The following is a 17,854-nucleotide window of genomic DNA, read 5'->3' as shown; positions in this document are numbered from 1 at the left end:
GCATATATTTTTAAAAAAATATTCTGTTAATTTTAATATTTTTAATATAAAAAAGATCTAATTATAAAATTAAAGATAATATAAAAATTTAATTAAAAAATATAAAAATTTAATTATAAATTTAATAAAATTATAGGAACAAGTAAAAAAAATTAAACGTTAAGTTCACTAACCTAAATTAACTGATTCATGGAGTTAAAAAAAGAAAAAGATCAGAGAGTAGTTTTAGTCCATTCCAATCCTCAGCTCTTGGGTTCATGATGTGATAATAGCAATATATGTAGTCGTATCAAGTCCATAGAAAAGTAAAAGTAAAATCAATCTATCGTGCACGAAAACAAAAAAAAGGGGCAATCTATCTTGATTCTTGTCTCATTCTTTTCCACATATGACTAAATCATTTTTACTTGAAAGAATATTTTTGCTTATTGCTTTTAATTAGTCTTGCATATCTGCTACTCTATTCATGCATTATTATTATCACCTTTTATATAAGTCCAAATTAAAGCAAAATAACTCCCCCTTTTTCTTTTGTCAACGTTTAATTGGTATTTTATAACTTTCTTTCCGTTATGTTTAAAGATTACAAGGGAAATTATTAAGATCTTATCTTGAACCTGCCATGGTTATTTAATTTTGTGCTATTTCATTCTACTTTATTTTATTTCTCCCAAATAGCTTACTTATTTTTCTTGATCATAAAGCCCTTCCATTAGTGAGAGACTATCCATTTCAAGAAATTCAACAGTTTTGGTCAAAGGTTCATGCTTCCACGCCTATTTGAGGGTACCAACAAGCCTATAGCATTGCATTTCCATGCTTTATTTGCATATCTTTAATTTATGTCTTCATTTTGGCTTTTAACATAGAAGAACAAGTGTGCTCAATTGCTACATAAGTAAACGTCAATCGCTTGCATGTAAAGTGCAAATAAAGTATATAAAGGAAAACGTGAATCGCTTGCTAATAAATAATCTTTATTTTAATGTTTTATTTATTACATACCAAGTTTTATTCAATTAGAGAAATATTGAAAGATTATTGTAATTTATTATTTTTGGCTATCACTTTTAGCCATTAACTTAATTCCTCTAATTTAATAATTCAATAATATATTTAAGTATTTATCCATTTTGATCTTTAAATAATTTCGGACCAGACATTTTAGTTCCCAACTAAAATTAATTATTCGATTGGTCTCTAACAATTAATTCCATCAGTCACTTAGGCCCTTTACTCCGTCAACTCTAACGGAGGAGAAAATAGTCCCTGCCAACTCTAACAGTGGACAAAATGGTCCTTGACCTCCTCTTTTCAAAAATAACACTCTTATGCCCCAATTTCCGTCATATCTCGCATAATACTAACAGTTTAATACTGTAACTTCAAGCTACACAAAGCACACTCTACAACTTCAATGTTCACAAGGAAAAAAATCTTCAACTTGTTCTCCTCCAATTCATACTCAGGAAACTAATGACTATGTCTCTCAAGTACTTGTCGTCTTCGATGATCCCATGAATCTAGATAGCAAGTCTAATTTGTTAAGACCCGTCGTCGTTGTCGCCATCTCCCTCTTTCTCTGTCCTATCATCTCCGTGACCACATTGTCCACCTCTCCGATCACTTTCTTCAGCTTCTTCTCCGAACCAATATTCAGTAATCGCTTCAGTTTTCATACGAGCAGCAACGGCACCATTACTCGTTGTACTGATAGCTTGGATGTAAGGTCGAAGCTGTCTACCAACTTTTCAAGGATAGCTACAAGCACAAGCCACCTTAAGAGGAGCTCCCCATAAGTCCAACTTAAGGACAATAAACAAAAGTGTTAGGTGGGAGACACCCCACCATGATAAATTCTTTTTATTTTTCCCTTTTGTACATATTGATAATTAGTTTAATTTCATGTTTTGTTGAGTTTGTTGAGTACACTTGGTAGTTTAGTATGTTAAATAAGGTTTTATGGTGTTTGGGTAGCTGTTTGGAGGTTTGGAATGCTTGGATTGGTGCAAGAACATGGAAAAAAATTTTGGAAAACAAAGCACCGACCCGCGCGTGCGCACCTGGCGCGTATGCACGCATCAAGCATTTTTGAACGGTGGAGCTGTAGGTGAGGAATGGAGAAGAAGGAGCTCGTGCGACGGAGAGAAGAAGGAGCGATTTGAAGGTTTTTTTTTTGGTCAAGGATTTGAAGTTAAACCGCTAGGTTTAGCTAGGTTTCTTTGATTTGTGTGCTGTGAATGGAGTTCGGGCAAAAGCTAGGTTCAATTAAAAATTATCGATGGAAAATTTTAAATTACAGACGGATTGTTCGTCTGTAATAATTTAATAAAATGTCCCGTTTTTGTCCATTTAATTATAGACGGATTTCCGTCTGTAACCATTTCTCACGGAAAAAAATTAATTTTTCCGACAGAATTATCGACGAATTTTCTTTTCCGTCTATAATTTATGCTAATTCATTTTTTTTGTTTTCCGACAAAAAATCCCTCTGAAATTCCGTCTATATTCCCGTGGGATAAAATTCGTCGGAAATATCCGTCTGTAATAACTAGTTTTCTAGTAGTATGTATGTTAGGAATTTAAAGAAAGTAATTAATTATCTAAAGTAAAACCAAAAGCATTTTAAAGGGTTAATAAAAAATAATTTTCTTGAGTAAGTTAACTATTTGTTATATTGTTATAGATTTTTGTCCTTAAAAAAAATTAATATCATTTAATTTTAATTTTAAATTTTTAGTATAAATAAAAAGTGATATTTAATGGATTAGATAATTTAAAAAATACTTATTATATAGGAAGTTAAAAATATTCAGAGAGAGAGAGAGATAGAGAGAGAAAGAAAGGGAAAAACTTTCTAACTAGTTACAAAAGATCAATATCATTAACCTATTAAATTTGAGTAATATCAAATGAGGATTAAAAAAGAAACTAGAACGATGAATCTAAAAGTTTTCTGTTTTTCTTTATGTAGTGTTTCACTTTAAGTAATTATTTTTTATGGATAATATTCAAATGACAAAAGAAATAGTAAGAAGATTCACATTAGATTATGAAAAGCTGCTATGGAATATGTATAAATAAATAAAAGGGGCATACCTGCAGCAAAAGAAGGCCATAAAAGTGACAGTGATAATCTAGCAAGTAGGAGGAGGAGATCAACAAACATATCAAGACATCGCATGTAATTAAAGTGAATTAAAATCATCAATTTTAGGGCCTAAAAAGCATGTTTTCACATTTAAGCACAAATCAAGGGAGAATTGCAAAACCATGCTATTTCATTGAATAAATGTGAGAAAAGGTGATAAAATCCTCCAAAATAAGCACAAGATAAACCACAATATTGGGGTTTATCAAATCTTCCCACACTTAAACCAAGCATGTCCTCATGCTAAGAATAAAGAAGGACAAGAAAAGGGTATGAACATTTATTCAATGTAAATAAACTATATGCACCTATCTATATGAATGCAACTAAATACAAAATGATTCTACCTACTTGGTTAAAAGTAAATCAATCTCCAAGAACACATATGCACATGTAGGGCTAAGATCATATGACGACTCACAAATTCTACCAATTCAATTATCAAAATGAAGTTCAAATAGACTTGCAAGAAGAAAGCTCATGAAAGCCGGGAACAAGGAATTGAGCATCGAACCCTCACCGGAAGTGTATCCGCTCTAGTCGCTAGGGTCGATTCACTCAATTCTCTTCTACTCATGCTTTCCATGATTTGTTTTTCATCTAACAATCAACAATTATTCAATGCATGCATACATTCATCATGAGGACTTATTCATTGGTTTTAATGGGGCTAGGGTAAAGGTAAGGATGCATATAGTCAAGTGAGCTTGGAATTTGAATCTTCGATAAACCTAAGCTCTTACCTAACACATATAACAACCTTTACAATTCTAATACACAACCTAGCTACCCATGATTCCCACTTTTTCACATACTCATGCATTCTTTTTAATTCACATTCCATATGCATTGATTTTTATTGAACTTTACTTTGGGGTATTTTTGTCCCCTTTTATTACATTTTTTTTATATTTTTGTTTCTTTTATTTTATATTTTTTTCTATTTGTTTTCTACATTTTTTTTTGGTTTGTGCTTTAGGCATGGTGCTGGCGCAGTGTAGGCGCAACTCTCGGGTCAATGTGTGGAGGGGTGAGATTTTTCAATCCACGTGTCCGCGCACATGGCGCGCCCGTGTGTTGCTTGAGGATGAGCAAGCATTCTGAGTTTGGTATGGGAAGGAGGAGAATGGGAGAAAAATGACAACAATAGAGAAGATGAATTACAAGGTTGTAAAGTTCCTTTTCTTCTCATTTGTTTACAACACTTAAATTGCATGATTGTTTTCATCTTTTCTGTTTACATGTGTGTATGAATAAAGCATAGCTTGAATCTTGATTTGTAACATGTTGCTGTGGTATTATGACTACCAACTTGAGTTTTGTAAAGCTTAAAGCAGTAAAGTATCATGATCATAAACAAACAAGGCATTAAAGAAGGTTTTAGCATGTGCATATAAGCATTGGAAAGCTAGTATGATTAATTGTTGCTCAATTGCATTGGATTTCATTTAATTGAAGTTTTCATCTAGGACATTTTGTGAAATCTTTTGAAAATTATGAAAACCTTGAAGAAGCAAATACAATTAAAGCAAGGAAAGAAAAAGGGAAAGAATGAGAAAGCTGAAGGCTCTGAGTACCAATGGCAATTTATTTGTTAAGTACTTGTGGTATTTATGTATCAAACCAAATGCTTGAAAACAAAACACTTAGAAGTCAAGGTTAGGCTCAAAGTGCAAAAGCACTCCCTCAAATCTCAAGGCCCTGAGCATCAATGATTAGAGAATCAAGAAAAGAAAAGAAAAATGTGTTTAATGAAGTCCTCTAATCAAATGCTTGTGGTGCTTATGTATCAAGTGGTAATACTTGAAAACAAAGCATTTAGAAGTCGTAGCTTTGTTATTAACTCATGGGGCAAAGCACCCAAAAGGAGAAGCTAATAAGAAAATCAAAAGCTTGTTTCAAGGAAGAAATATAAGAGAAAGATTTCATAAATTGAGCTAGATAGAAACATCAATCATTTACATCTCTTTTGTGATTGTAGCATGCTTAGAAAACTAGCTTACCATGAAAATTGAGTTGCTACTCTTCTTACCTTGGATTGTCAATCTTTAAATGCGTGATTCTTTTCTTGCTTGGGGACAAGCAAGGTTTAAGTTTGGTGTTGTGATTACATGTCACCATGTCATGTTTTTCTATGCTTTTTCATACAAGTAATTGACAATTAGTGCTTAAATATTGCATTCTTTTATACTTAAATTGAATATTTCCTTGATCTTTTTATTTGATAAACTTTGTAGGAAATAAGAAGAAAAAGAAGCAAAGAAGCACAAAATAAGCTAAAAAGGAGAAAAAAAGAGCTTTGGGGCACACTTTGAAGCTGGAGCACACTTTGGAGCCTTAGGACACGCTTTTAAAAGCGTGGCCCATGATCAAATCAAGGAAGCTTCATCAGCACAGCCACCCAGGAGCTCAACGTTTGCGCCAACATTTGCCTCAAAGGTGAGGTCAAACGTTGGCTAAGGAATACCTTGGAAAATGTTGCTCTCCACAGCCTGAAGGGGCATACTTCCAACAAAGAATAACTTGAGCTACAGAGCTCCAAATGAGGTGATTCCAAAACCATTGGAAAGTAGGAATCAAGAGCTTTCCAAGCATATATGGCACTGCATGATGGACACTAAAATTGAGGGAGAAAACTGTCCCGGAATGTGCATAAACATTAAAACCGTGGCTATGGGACTAAGATGGATCATGAATGTCTTACACAAGAAATGTTAGTAGTACATATGTTTCAAGCAAGCAAAATTAAAGATAACAATCAAGGCACAAGAAACAGAGACATTGTGATTGCATATATAAGAAGGTGTGCACAATACATTGCATAAAAGATAAGTGGCACACCAAACTTAGTGTGACACTTTTACTTGAAATTAATGCAAGTATCTTGTAACCAAATTGGATCACAGTAACTATTTACCAGTCACGAGATATGTATATGATAATGATATGTAATGATGAAAACTTCCAGTTCTGGCACATCTGCTGGCGAAAGAAAACTGATGCCGTTCATTCATGAGGAGTTAGACCGACGTCAGTTACTGTACAGCCTTCTCATGCCAGTCATGAACCAGTACGTTTCTTTCTCTCTCTTCTCTTTCACAGTGCTTGCATTACTTGCATTAAACCGACGTGTATATGTATCAGCTACAGTACTAACTCCTAATTAATTAAGATAAAAAATTAATTAATTAATTTGGTTCTTACGCTTTGCACATACACAGGTACGTCCCTGATTTGGACAAAGGAAAAGCGCTTCACTTCCTGTTCGTGAAGGCAGAAACGAAGACCCCCGGAGGGCTGGTGGCGCGGCCGGTGCTAACAAGCTACTACAAAAGAGAGCACTTCAAGAACCGTCTGTTTGACCCATACAACTTGTACACAAGCCCGAATGAGGCGATCCTCTGCCCCGATTCGTTCCAGAGTATGTACACACAGATGCTATGCGGCCTCATCATGCGCCACCAAGTCCTCCGCGTCGGTGCCGTCTTCGCCTCCGGCCTTCTCAGGGCCATCCACTTCCTCCAGCTTAACTGGCAACAGTTGAGCCATGACATCTCAACCGGAACCCTAAGCCCCAAAATCACCGACCCTTCCATAAGGGAATGCATGGCCAAACTCCTCAAACCCGATCCGGAGCTGGCGGAATTCATAACGATGGAGTGCTCCAGTGAGGACTGGGAACGGATAATCACAAGAATCTGGCCAAATACTAAGTACCTGGACGTGATCGTCACCGGTGCCATGGCGCAATACATTCCCACGCTGGACTACTACAGTGGTGGATTACCTAAAGCTTGCACCATGTACGGTTCCTCCGAGTGCTACTTTGGTCTTAATCTCAGGCCAATTTCGGATCCTTCTGACGTTTCTTACACCATTATGCCAAACATGGGTTACTTCGAGTTCATTCCACACGATGACTCGTCTCCTCTCACTCTCTCCCGTGACTCGCCGCCGCCGCTCGTTGACCTCGCCGACGTCAAAGTCGGGAAGTACTACGAGCTCGTTATCACAACCTACTGCGGCCTCAACCGTTACCGTGTGGGTGACATTCTTCAAGTCACAAGGTTCCACAACACCGCGCCAGAATTCCGCTTTGTAAGAAGAAAGAACGTTCTTTTGAGCATCGATTCTGACAAAACCGATGAATCGGAGCTTCAGAGAGGCATAGAGAACGCATCTGTGTTGTTAAAGGAGTTCAACACGACGGTGGTTGAGTACACGAGTTATGCAGACACAAAATCGATCCCAGGGCATTACGTGATTTACTGGGAGCTTATTATAAAGAACGCTTCTCGTCCTCCAACTAATGAAGTTCTAAACCAGTGCTGCTTGGCAATGGAGGAGTCTTTAAACTCGGTTTATAGACAGGGAAGAGTTGCAGATAATTCAATTGGACCTTTGGAAATAAGAGTGGTGAAGAATGGAACATTTGAGGAGCTCATGGACTATGCTATCTCCAGGGGTGCGTCCATTAATCAGTACAAGGTTCCAAGGTGCGTAAGCTTCACACCAATAATGAAACTGCTCGACTCTAGGGTGGTCTTTGTTCATTTCAGCCCAGCTGCACCTCACTGGACACCGGAACGTCGTCGTTGAAGGATCCTTCCCGCCATGCAGTAGTCATGCACTAGAACTAGATCTCAATAAAAATGTTTTCTTTTTCTTTTTTTTTTAATTTATTATTATTATTATCTCATGGAAGTATCTGTGTATTAACTTCTTAATGTGATGTTCAAAAGTGCTTGCTTTTAGCTTTTCTCTTTTTTGGCCGTCGTGGCTTAACTCTGTTAAAACATAACTGTGTGCTTTAACCTTTAAACTTCTTTTTTTTATTTTCTTATTTTTTTATTTGAGTCTAGTCATTATCTTGTTTAATTTGATTTTTTTGTCCCTATAAAAATATGATAATTTAGTTTAGGACTTATTGAGTGTCAATCACGGTAACTTTTTGGCTGCCACAAAAAAGGGAAAGACTTTTCAATAATAAATTACTATATTATTTTCAGATAATAACCAATTTACTTTTTTATCTTTTTCACACACGTCAATTAAACAAAACCTTATACTGATGGAAGTTACACAAACAACCTCCACTCACTTTCCTATTTTCATACATAGACACTTTTAGTAACATTGCTTAAATTGAAACAACATTATTGCATTAATCTTATATTTAAATTTGTTAGAAAAATAACTTTAAATACTAATGATATTTTCACTTTTTCAAGTATATTAGAGTATATTGTAAATTAGAGTATATTGAATGGTAAAAATTTTTAAATTACTAAATGAAATTAATTTTATTGAACCAAATTTTTAACCCATTGTTTATGTTGTTGTCTACCTAGCAAAGCTGGTCATTATATTTGGTTTTAATCCTAAAAAATATAATAATTTATTTTCAAGATTTAAACTAAAGGGGGACTCACATAACGTTGGCAAAAACAATTTTTTTTAAAGTTGCTAACGTGTCACTCTATAATTGGTGTTTTATAAAAACGATTAATAAAATTTATTTTTAAACCAAATACTTTAAATCCGGTTTGACCCAATTAGTTTAAATAAACCGGTCCGATTTTTTTCCTTTTTTTGTCCTTTTCTTCAATCCACCAAACTATGTCGTTTCACAATCCCTTCTCCTCCCTCAACCTCACACTTTCACAGAAGCTCTCTCATCTCTCATATCTCATTGACGCGAGCCCAGATTTCTCCTTCTATCAGCATCATCCGACAAGCTCGTCGTCGGTCTCCTCCGGTATCCGATCTCGCGTGCCTTCCTTGCCGTCGTCGTCACAGGCGGCAGTAGCAGCAGCTCCCGGACCTGGACGTCGTCGCCGCTCTGTATCTTGTCACTGCCTCGCAGTCAGTCTCGCTCCGTCATTGCGCCCGTCGACGCCGACACAGAAGCAGCAGGTCCCCGACTTCCTCCTCGCCTTCAGCAACTCCTCGGCTTCCTTCGCACAACCTGGTCCGAATTTGGTGAGTTTTCAAAAAATTTTCCTGTTCGTCTCTTTTGTGTTTGGTTGCTGTGTTCGATTTTTTGTCAAAAATAATCACATTGAGTGAAGATCACCAATATGGGCACATGGGTATTCATAAAAAGATGAACTGTATGAATAATTAAAGCCAAAATTGGGGTTTTTTACTATTTTATTAATAATTGTATAATTGGGATCAAACAGAATTAAATGGGTTATGCAAAAAACTGGTACCTAAAATAAATGGATTTTGAAATAAGTAGTGATGAAAGGGAAACAGTAATATAAAATTCTTGCTTTATTACTGTCTTAGCGACTCCCTGCAAGTTCAATGCTATTAGGACGTAATGGAAAACAGTGAAGAATTGTCCTGTGAAGAATGAGGGTGACAATTTGGGTGATAAGATTGGTGGTGGCACACAGGCTAGCTTTGGTGCAGAAGAGGTCAGTCAAATTCAAAATGGCATTATGCTTTACTTGAATTAAAATAACCTGTTAAATTCTACGTTGTAGTTATACTTGATAGCAAGTTTGACTTTATGCCTTCTTTTGTCATAGGAGCTTCCCAAAGACCCTATGACTTCTCAAGGGACGCAAGCTAGCTTCGGTACAGAAGAGGTTAGTAAGATACAATATTACATTAGTGGTTACACGAATTAAAATAAACTGGTAAATTCTATGCTGTAGTTATACTTGATAGAAAGTTTGATTGCATGTATCATTTTTTCTTAGGAGCTTCTCAAGGACCCTATGACTTCTCAAGATACATCAGCAGTGCCAAATACAGAAGTAAATGCATCTGTGCAGTTAGGGTTTGGGCTAGGTGACTCAGAATTGATTAATAGCCATGGGGCTCCCATCCCACCATATGGAAGTAATCAGTGGCTATTACAGGTATCAATAATAAGAGATGAATTATTGCATTGTTATAACTTAGTGATTAGTAAATTTTAAACTATTTGATATCCATTATGATTCGCTGAATTCCTTTCTTTTGATCTCAAATTTGTTTGTGCTGTGGAGAACAGGTTGTACAACAAGGACAATATCCGAAGTTCAATGGGATGCAGTCGTGCATTGAGGTTGATATATGATGGGGACTGCTAGACTGTGTATCAAAAAAAAAACCAGTAGCAATTTAATGTTTGGTTGTACTCCATGAGAATTTTTTATTTCTTGAATTATTGTTTGAGCATTTTAGGCAATTTAATACCTTCTGATATAGGTGCAGTAACAGATTGTTAAACTGATTTATTTTCTTTTTTACTTTCCAATTGTCATGACAGGTTTATTGTCTTAGTTGGCTATGAATATTTCAATAACAGATTAAATATGCAAATATTTCTTGTGTTTTACATCAAGCCTCATTAGTTTTGATAATAAAATTTGAATATCCTCAATCCAAATCCATATCATGGCTTGTAATTAAAAGCCAGACGTAATGGATAATTCGATCTGGATATAGTGATTAGCACTTGCTGGATGAAACAGCATTATGTGGTTTATTTATATAGATGGTGTGACTCTATCAATGCTTATGCTAATTTATTTAAGGCTATTTCTTCTTGTATTTTGTTTCTCATTTTTATATTTTATAAATTGGTGTCCTTTCTTGTCTGTGTGTATTCTAGGCCAAAATTGTTTGCTTTTTGTCTAAAAAAGATTGGTTTTTGTTCGTTATATTCTTCCTCCTTGCTATGGAATGAGAAAACTTGGACACTATCACAAGTGTGTTGCCTTGCTCTTTATTTTAATATTCTATTCTATGAAGATTTATGTTCTGTTCTGTGAAAGAAAATGCATAGAAATTTAGTTGTTAACCCTTTTGAAAATTGAAGCCTTTTGTGTTCTCTGCTTTTTCTACTTAAGTTTAGTTTTCCAATGCATAGTTTATGGATTAAATTAATGTCAGGAGCCTCAGAGTTTGATGTTGTCAATGTGATTCTTGAGGAGGGACCAATCATCCTACATATTTTTAGTATATTCTATCACTTGGTTTCACATGTTAGTAAATTCCATGTGGAGAGAAGCTTTCATGAAGGCGTATAAGGCCATGGACAAAGAGCTGAGGTCTCATCCGAATCTGGATTGTTTCTGTAGTGGGAGCACGGCTGTAACCATAGTGAAGCAGGTAGCAGCTCAATGAGTAGTGCATTCAATTGCTGCATATACTTCATTGCTTCTTTTCACTGACACTTCTATGTTGTTCACTTTCCAGGGATCAAATCTGTTCATGAGCAACATAGGGGATTCCCGAGCAATCATGGGATCCAAGGACAGCAATGACTCCATGGTGGCAATTCAGTTGACAATTGATTTAAAACCTGATTTGCCAAGTTAGTTTTGTCATCATTGTTCATCCTTTATCAGTTCAGTCTATGTTTTTGCTTTGAGATAGCTTATCTGAATTTTTTACAGAGGAAGCTGAAAGAATCAAAAGGTGCAAGGGCAGGGTATTTGCCTTGCAAGATGAACCAGAAGTTCCAAGGGTGTGGTTACCTTTTGATGATGCACCTGGATTAGCAATGGCTAGAGCATTTGGCGATTTTTGTTTGAAGGATTACGGTGTCATTTCTATACCAGAATTTTCTTACCGGCTTCTTACAGACAAAGACGAGTTCATTGTTCTTGCCTCGGATGGAGTAAGGCTTTCGAAAATATATCTGCTTTTATTTGTTCTTGTGGTCTCAGTTGCCACAATAATGTTACAATTATCGGTAAAGTCTCTCAGCATAGAGCATTTGCAGCATTTTCTGTTTCCTAGATGCATAGTTTTTTCTTGTTTTGTAGTTTTGGACCATGTGAAAGTCATCAAATCAAAGTAACTTAGTTTAAGCTATGTATAACTTGCTGTAGGAAAATTTTGCTATGCATAATAGTTCTACCCATGTAAGCAAGAAAAGCTGTCATTCTCATCTATGTGTATATTTACTTTTGTAAGTGAATAGACATATGATATGATGAATTTGAATCCAACACTTGAAAAATTTTTAACTAGTTCCTGTGTTTTTTTTAAGGCTACTTATGCTTAATATCCATCTTGGTATTTTGTGTAGGTCTGGGATGTGTTAAGCAATGAAGAAGTGGTTGAGATAGTATCCACGGCACTAACTCGAGCATCAACAGCAAGGGTTCTAGTGGATTCTGCAGCCCGAGAGTGGAAACTCAAGTATCCCACGTCAAAGATGGATGATTGTGCTGTTGTATGCCTTTTTTTGGATGGTAAAATGGATGTGGAATTTGATTGTGATGAGCAATGCTATTCTTCTGCAACAATCCAAAGCAACCATTCGGGTAATCCAGTTGAATCCGATAATGGTCAAACGGCCGAGCCTTCTTTGCAAAGGAACTTCACTGTATGAACCTCGGAAGAAAATCAAACCTATAGAGGAATATCTGTTGATGGTGAGGATGGAGCTTCAGCAGTAGTAGCAGCTAAAGATCAAAATTGGTCGGGTCTGAAAGGTGTCACCCGAGTAAACTCATTGGTCCAACTTCCTAGATTTTCTGAGGAAAAGCAAAAGCAAGCCTCATAGAATATTTATTAGTGTCAATCACGGTAACTTCTTGGCTGCTACAAAAAAGGGAAAGACTTATATCAATACTATAATGTGTTCATTTTTCTCCAATAAGGCAAAATGTTATGTTTAATAGCAATAGTATAGTACATTGGAACTATTTAATGCAAAATATGATTTCATTTCATCATTATATAGCATAACAATATCTCGGAATTATCTTGTTATAAAAGTTAATTACTTCTAAAAATTAATTTCTTTTATTATCTTAATGATCATATAAAATTACCCTAGCACTCCTACGGATTAAAATTAATTGAGTTTTATTAACTATTTTTCTAAAAATATTGGTTACAAATTTAAAATTATTTCAAATGCTAGAAAGATTGAATTTGTCACTATTGAGTATTGATGATCTAGAGTTTTCATCTTCTTAACCCAGAGATTTTATTTTAAAAATCTTAACTAATTTATTGTAGATTGGTTTAAAATTTAAATTAACTTTATTATAAGCTTTTGTAGATTTTCGAATTTTAATTGAAACTCACCTTTACTAGCTACTTGGCCTGATTGTGTTTGGTATTGATCAAAGACCTTTACAAAATAATCTTATGCCTAAGGTTTCTTTAGCATTATTTTGTCCTTTTTTTCCGAACATGAATTCTGAATCTAATGTATAGAACTATAAATATTATATACATAAAATTATAGATATTAAATTAAATAAAATAGTTTTAAAGATCATAATAATTTTACTACAAATTTCAGGAATTAGTAGATCATAAAAATAATGTAAAAAATCAACTATCTATAATTTAATTCAAATAAAATATATATAAGAAATTATGATGGTTCTTTGAATTTGACCATGCTTAAATTCTTTTGCTGATGCTCGGTATATAAGGTGAATGTTATAGTATTACACGACAGGAAGTTTTCTTAGTGGAAACATGGAACAATTAATTATTTAATTATGAATGTTTGTTGTTGGATAATTATTTTAGGTTTAGTTGAACGTATTTACAAAGAAGTTCACAGGTCAATTTCCAAAAAAGAATTTCTTTCTTTAAAAGTTTAATCATGTATGCTTGTTCTGTTTCATGTATAAATTCTCCTTGCTGAAGATTTGATATTGACGTATCAGTGTCTTGGTTTGAACAAAACATTCATGTTCGGAAAAAAAAAGGACAAAATAGTGCTAAAGAAACCTTAGGCATAAGATTATTTTGTAAAGGTCTTTGATCAATACCAAACACAATCAGGCCAAGTAGCTAGTAAAGATGAGTTTCAATTAAAATTCGAAAATCTACAAAAGCTTATAATAAAGTTAATTTAAATTTTAAACCAATCTACAATAAATTAGTTAAGATTTTTAAAATAAAATCTCTGGGTTAAGAAGATGAAAGTTCTAGATCATCAATATTCAATAGTGACAAATTCAATCTTTCTAACATTTGAAATAATTTTAAATTTGTAACCAATATTTTTAGGAAAATAGTTAATAAAACTCAATTAATTTTAATCCGTAGGAGTGCTAGGGTAATTTTATATGATCATTAAGATAATAAAAGAAATTAATTTTTAGAAGTAATTAATTTTTATAATAAGATAATTCTGAGATATTGTTATGCTATATAATGATGAAATGAAATCATATTTTGCATTAAATAGTTCCAATGTACTATACTATTGCTATTAAACATAACATTTTGCCTTATTGGAGAAAAATGAACACATTATAGTATTGATTTAAGTCTTTCCCTTTTTTGTAGCAGCCAAAAAGTTACCGTAATTGTCTATTTTAGATGAATATTAAGTTATTTTTTAATTATGTTTTAAATTAAACTTTTTTCTTCTTTCTCCTCCTCTAATGCTTGATTTTTTTCCCTTGTTTTTCGTTTTTGTTTTTTTTTTTTTGTTACATAACTGGTTTGGGGGGGGGAGATTTCTTCTTTGTCAACTCTTTTCTTTTCTTCCTTATATTTTTTCTCTCATTTCTTTCTTCTCAACATGTTCTTCTTCTTTCTTTATTTTTTTTTCTAACTATCTTAATTATCTCATTTTCTCCCTAAAATTATAAAAAAAGTAAAGGTTAACTTTTAAATTAAATTTATAAATTATTTACATGTATTACGAATTAAAAATTATCTAGTATGAATAATTTTGAATTATTTTTAGTTTATTGTATAAATATCATTTCAATTAAATAATTAAACCTAACTGCAAATTGAATTGAGCTAATTTAATATAGATTAATCTTTTCTAAAGTAAAAAAAATAAAGTAAAATAATAAATATCTGATTACCTTTAAATCAAAATAATAAAACTCAGATTATAAAAATTATAAACTCGATAGTTATTTAAAACTCAATTCTTCTCATGTTATCAATTTTTTTTTAAAAATATCTTTTTCCATCACATATATATCTTCTAAATCTAAAAGTTAAATTTTAATAAAGATTTTTAGAAGGTAAGCTAATTTTGACAAATAATTAATTAGCGTTAAGATGTAATGATTTATATATTTCTATTTATTAATTTAAATTAAAAAATAATTTTATGATATAATATTAAAATCTGAATGAATTCTATGCAAACTGTGGTACCCTACTACGGTTTAAGAATTATAAGTAATTCGTTATAGGTTATCGTGAATTACGTTTAAAAAACACACAAACATAATTTGTTGTACCATATCGCAGATAATGACTAAAATACAAGCTATAAACTGCTGCATTTTGTCGCGGTTTATGAAGAAATGGTGAAGCATAATCTGCTAGAGGCTGTTACAGTTTATGTGTTGCAGCATTATAAAACGGCGATAATCAGTAACAGATTCTTCATTTACTTGTGTGAACAAATTTTAGATTGAGAGGAGGTTGAGAGAGAATTTTAGAATACCATATTCTAGTGGGACTATGGCTGAAGAAAATCGCTTATACCAGTTGAAACGGCATTGCTCTCATTGCTGTAAGTATTAATGAAGAGGTTAGTTTTTTTTTTAACGGTAAGGAGGAGTATTTGGGGGCCAGTAATGATTTGTAGTCATCAATTAGCCATCATTGATATTTTTAATGATGTGAGATTATATCTAATGGTGTATGATTACTCATTTTTCTTTTGATGGTTAAGTGCTGGCCAAATTTTAATAAAACTGCTGGCCTCCTAAACTTTCTCTAACTATAAGAGTTGTCGTTGCATTAAGAGATTAGTTGTAACTGTTTAAATATATAAGTCTTTTTATATTTTGTCTTACCTAATATTTTTGCAATTTTTGTATATTTAAAAGATTGGATAAATAACACGTATTTGTATATTTATTTGTTGATGAGGATATTTTTTATAAATAATCTATGAGTTAGACTTTTATGTTTTAGAATTTTTATATTTTTTTTCTCACATAACATATATCCAGTTTTATTTAAAAGATTAGATAAATAACACACATTATGTATCTGAAATCTGATTAGGACTTTTTCATAAATGATTTATGGTTTAGGCTTGCATGTTTTAGAATTTTTATATTTTTTATTTTCACGTAACATCTATATAATTTTTGTATGTTTAAAAGATTAAATAGAAAACACGCATTTATGTATTTAAAATCTGATTAGGATATTTTCATAAATTGCGTAGTTATTTTTTTCATATAATGCAGTCAACTAAGTGTATTTACAGTATTAAGAGGAAACAAAATATGCCTTTGCATGACCGGATCATACCTTATTTGGAAAGGGATGGTTTGTATCACTTGACTAAGATGAACACTCATTGGTTTTGAGTGGATGAGCTTATAGATTGGTGAGTACATTCATTGAGAGGTGGCATCCTAAGACACACAGCTTCCACATGCCATTTGGAGAGTGTACCATCATACTGCAGGACGTATCAGTTGGGGTTGCCCATGATGGAGAGACTGTTAGTAGGTGCCTCACTGACTCTAAACAGTTTATTGAAGATGGCAGACCAGCGTGGGAGTGATTTCAGGAGTTATTCGGCGAGCTGCCGCTACCGAATAAAGTCAAGCAGATGACAATCCACTTTACATAGTTCGATGAGAGGTTTAGGGTGCTCCCAGCCGATGCGAGTGAGGATACGGTGCGTATATATGCCCGTGCTTACATTATGATGCTACTATCTACTCATGGTGGACTGCACACCAAGCATCCAACGGGACAACTCGCCGTAGGACTCTTCCCAATCTCCATATATTTGTACTCTTGCCTTCTGCTTTGCCAGCTAAACCTTTCTGTAAGTAGTTCTGAAACTATAGGTTACTTCTGTAGCTTGCTGCAACATCTTTACCGTAACCACAACATCGGCTCTAATCAATGGAAAAATTTTCGCACAAATGACGTAATAATCAAGTTGTGGGTGATCACTTGAAATCAATGTAGCCAAGCAAGTGTGAAATCCATTGTACCTTCTAACCTCTTAGGTACCCTTTTATTGCCTAAGTGGGATGCGAATCAACCAATTGCAACCTTTACCAAACTCCTTGCATTTCTCATGGTACTTAAAATGATCTGACTCTAATATCCTGTACTCAACTCCACGACAGATGGTATAACTCTTTACACAGCTTCTTCTTTATTCTGAAAAGATTGCCCAATCTGAAGTTTTATAAGAGCGGCTCTATCATGCAATCCCTGACCCCCAAAGATAGCATCTAAGTCCAGCTGTTGCCCCATAGCTTCCAAGTTCAAGGTCAAGAAATGTGGAGGATGTTGCTGTGTGCCAGAACTTGATGGGCCATATTGTGTAGGTAGATTGCTCCTTGTATCCTCATCACTGTCCACAACTATGTCGACAGACTCTTCGTCCGAATCATCATCTCGCATTGCATTTTCAACTTGATTCGGTTCACTGTCAACTACAGAATTAGGAATCATGCAAAGAGAACTAGTCATCCCAATTATAAAAGATAGAGATGCAACCAACGGATAAGTCGGAGCAACCACGCATCGAACTAGAAGCACCCTCAACGCAGTCGATTGAGGATTCGGAGACGATGCTTCAGAACTGTTGACACCATCTTCCAACTTTGCATACAACTCGTGTGTTCTCACTTACAGAACCTGCAGATCTTCGTCGGATGTTATCACAAACGTATCGTATTTCATTCACACCATTTGACACAAATGCAATAGAGATCTGGTAAAATAAATTCTTCACCCACTTGATCCCATACACCCCAAACTTCT

General features: G+C 34.1%; 2 protein-coding genes across 2 annotated transcripts; both read left to right on the top strand.

Moving 5' to 3' along the window:
* Window positions 6,088–7,905, top strand: LOC107612119 (probable indole-3-acetic acid-amido synthetase GH3.1). The gene is made up of 2 exons (XM_016313941.2): window positions 6,088–6,221; window positions 6,373–7,905. The coding sequence occupies exons 1-2, from the start codon at window positions 6,103–6,105 to the stop codon at window positions 7,748–7,750; spliced, it is 1,497 nt and encodes a 498-aa protein (XP_016169427.2). The 5' UTR covers window positions 6,088–6,102; the 3' UTR covers window positions 7,751–7,905.
* LOC107613899 (probable protein phosphatase 2C 52) lies at window positions 8,778–12,837 on the top strand. Its single transcript, XM_016316089.2, has 8 exons — window positions 8,778–9,133; window positions 9,446–9,576; window positions 9,691–9,750; window positions 9,865–10,026; window positions 10,161–11,263; window positions 11,351–11,468; window positions 11,551–11,774; window positions 12,189–12,837. Exons 5-8 carry the CDS (start codon window positions 11,135–11,137, stop codon window positions 12,492–12,494), a joined length of 777 nt encoding a protein of 258 aa, XP_016171575.1. The 5' UTR covers window positions 8,778–9,133; window positions 9,446–9,576; window positions 9,691–9,750; window positions 9,865–10,026; window positions 10,161–11,134; the 3' UTR covers window positions 12,495–12,837.

This window comes from Arachis ipaensis, chromosome B08 (genome assembly GCF_000816755.2).
Source record: "Arachis ipaensis cultivar K30076 chromosome B08, Araip1.1, whole genome shotgun sequence".
NCBI classification, from domain to species: Eukaryota; Viridiplantae; Streptophyta; class Magnoliopsida; order Fabales; family Fabaceae; genus Arachis; species Arachis ipaensis.
Note: the sequence above shows the minus strand (reverse complement) of the source record. Positions and strands in the feature narration are given on the sequence as shown.

Coding starts and splice junctions, on each gene's coding strand:
- LOC107613899 (XM_016316089.2), top strand. CDS start 11,135: ATGTTAGTAAATTCCATGTGGAGAGAAGCTTTCATGAAGGCGTATAAG. Junction 11,469..11,550: donor TTTAAAACCTGATTTGCCAA/GTTAGTTTTGTC, acceptor AATTTTTTACAG/AGGAAGCTGAAAGAATCAAA. Junction 11,775..12,188: donor TTGTTCTTGCCTCGGATGGA/GTAAGGCTTTCG, acceptor TATTTTGTGTAG/GTCTGGGATGTGTTAAGCAA.
- LOC107612119 (XM_016313941.2), top strand. CDS start 6,103: ATGATGAAAACTTCCAGTTCTGGCACATCTGCTGGCGAAAGAAAACTG. Junction 6,222..6,372: donor CTCATGCCAGTCATGAACCA/GTACGTTTCTTT, acceptor GCACATACACAG/GTACGTCCCTGATTTGGACA.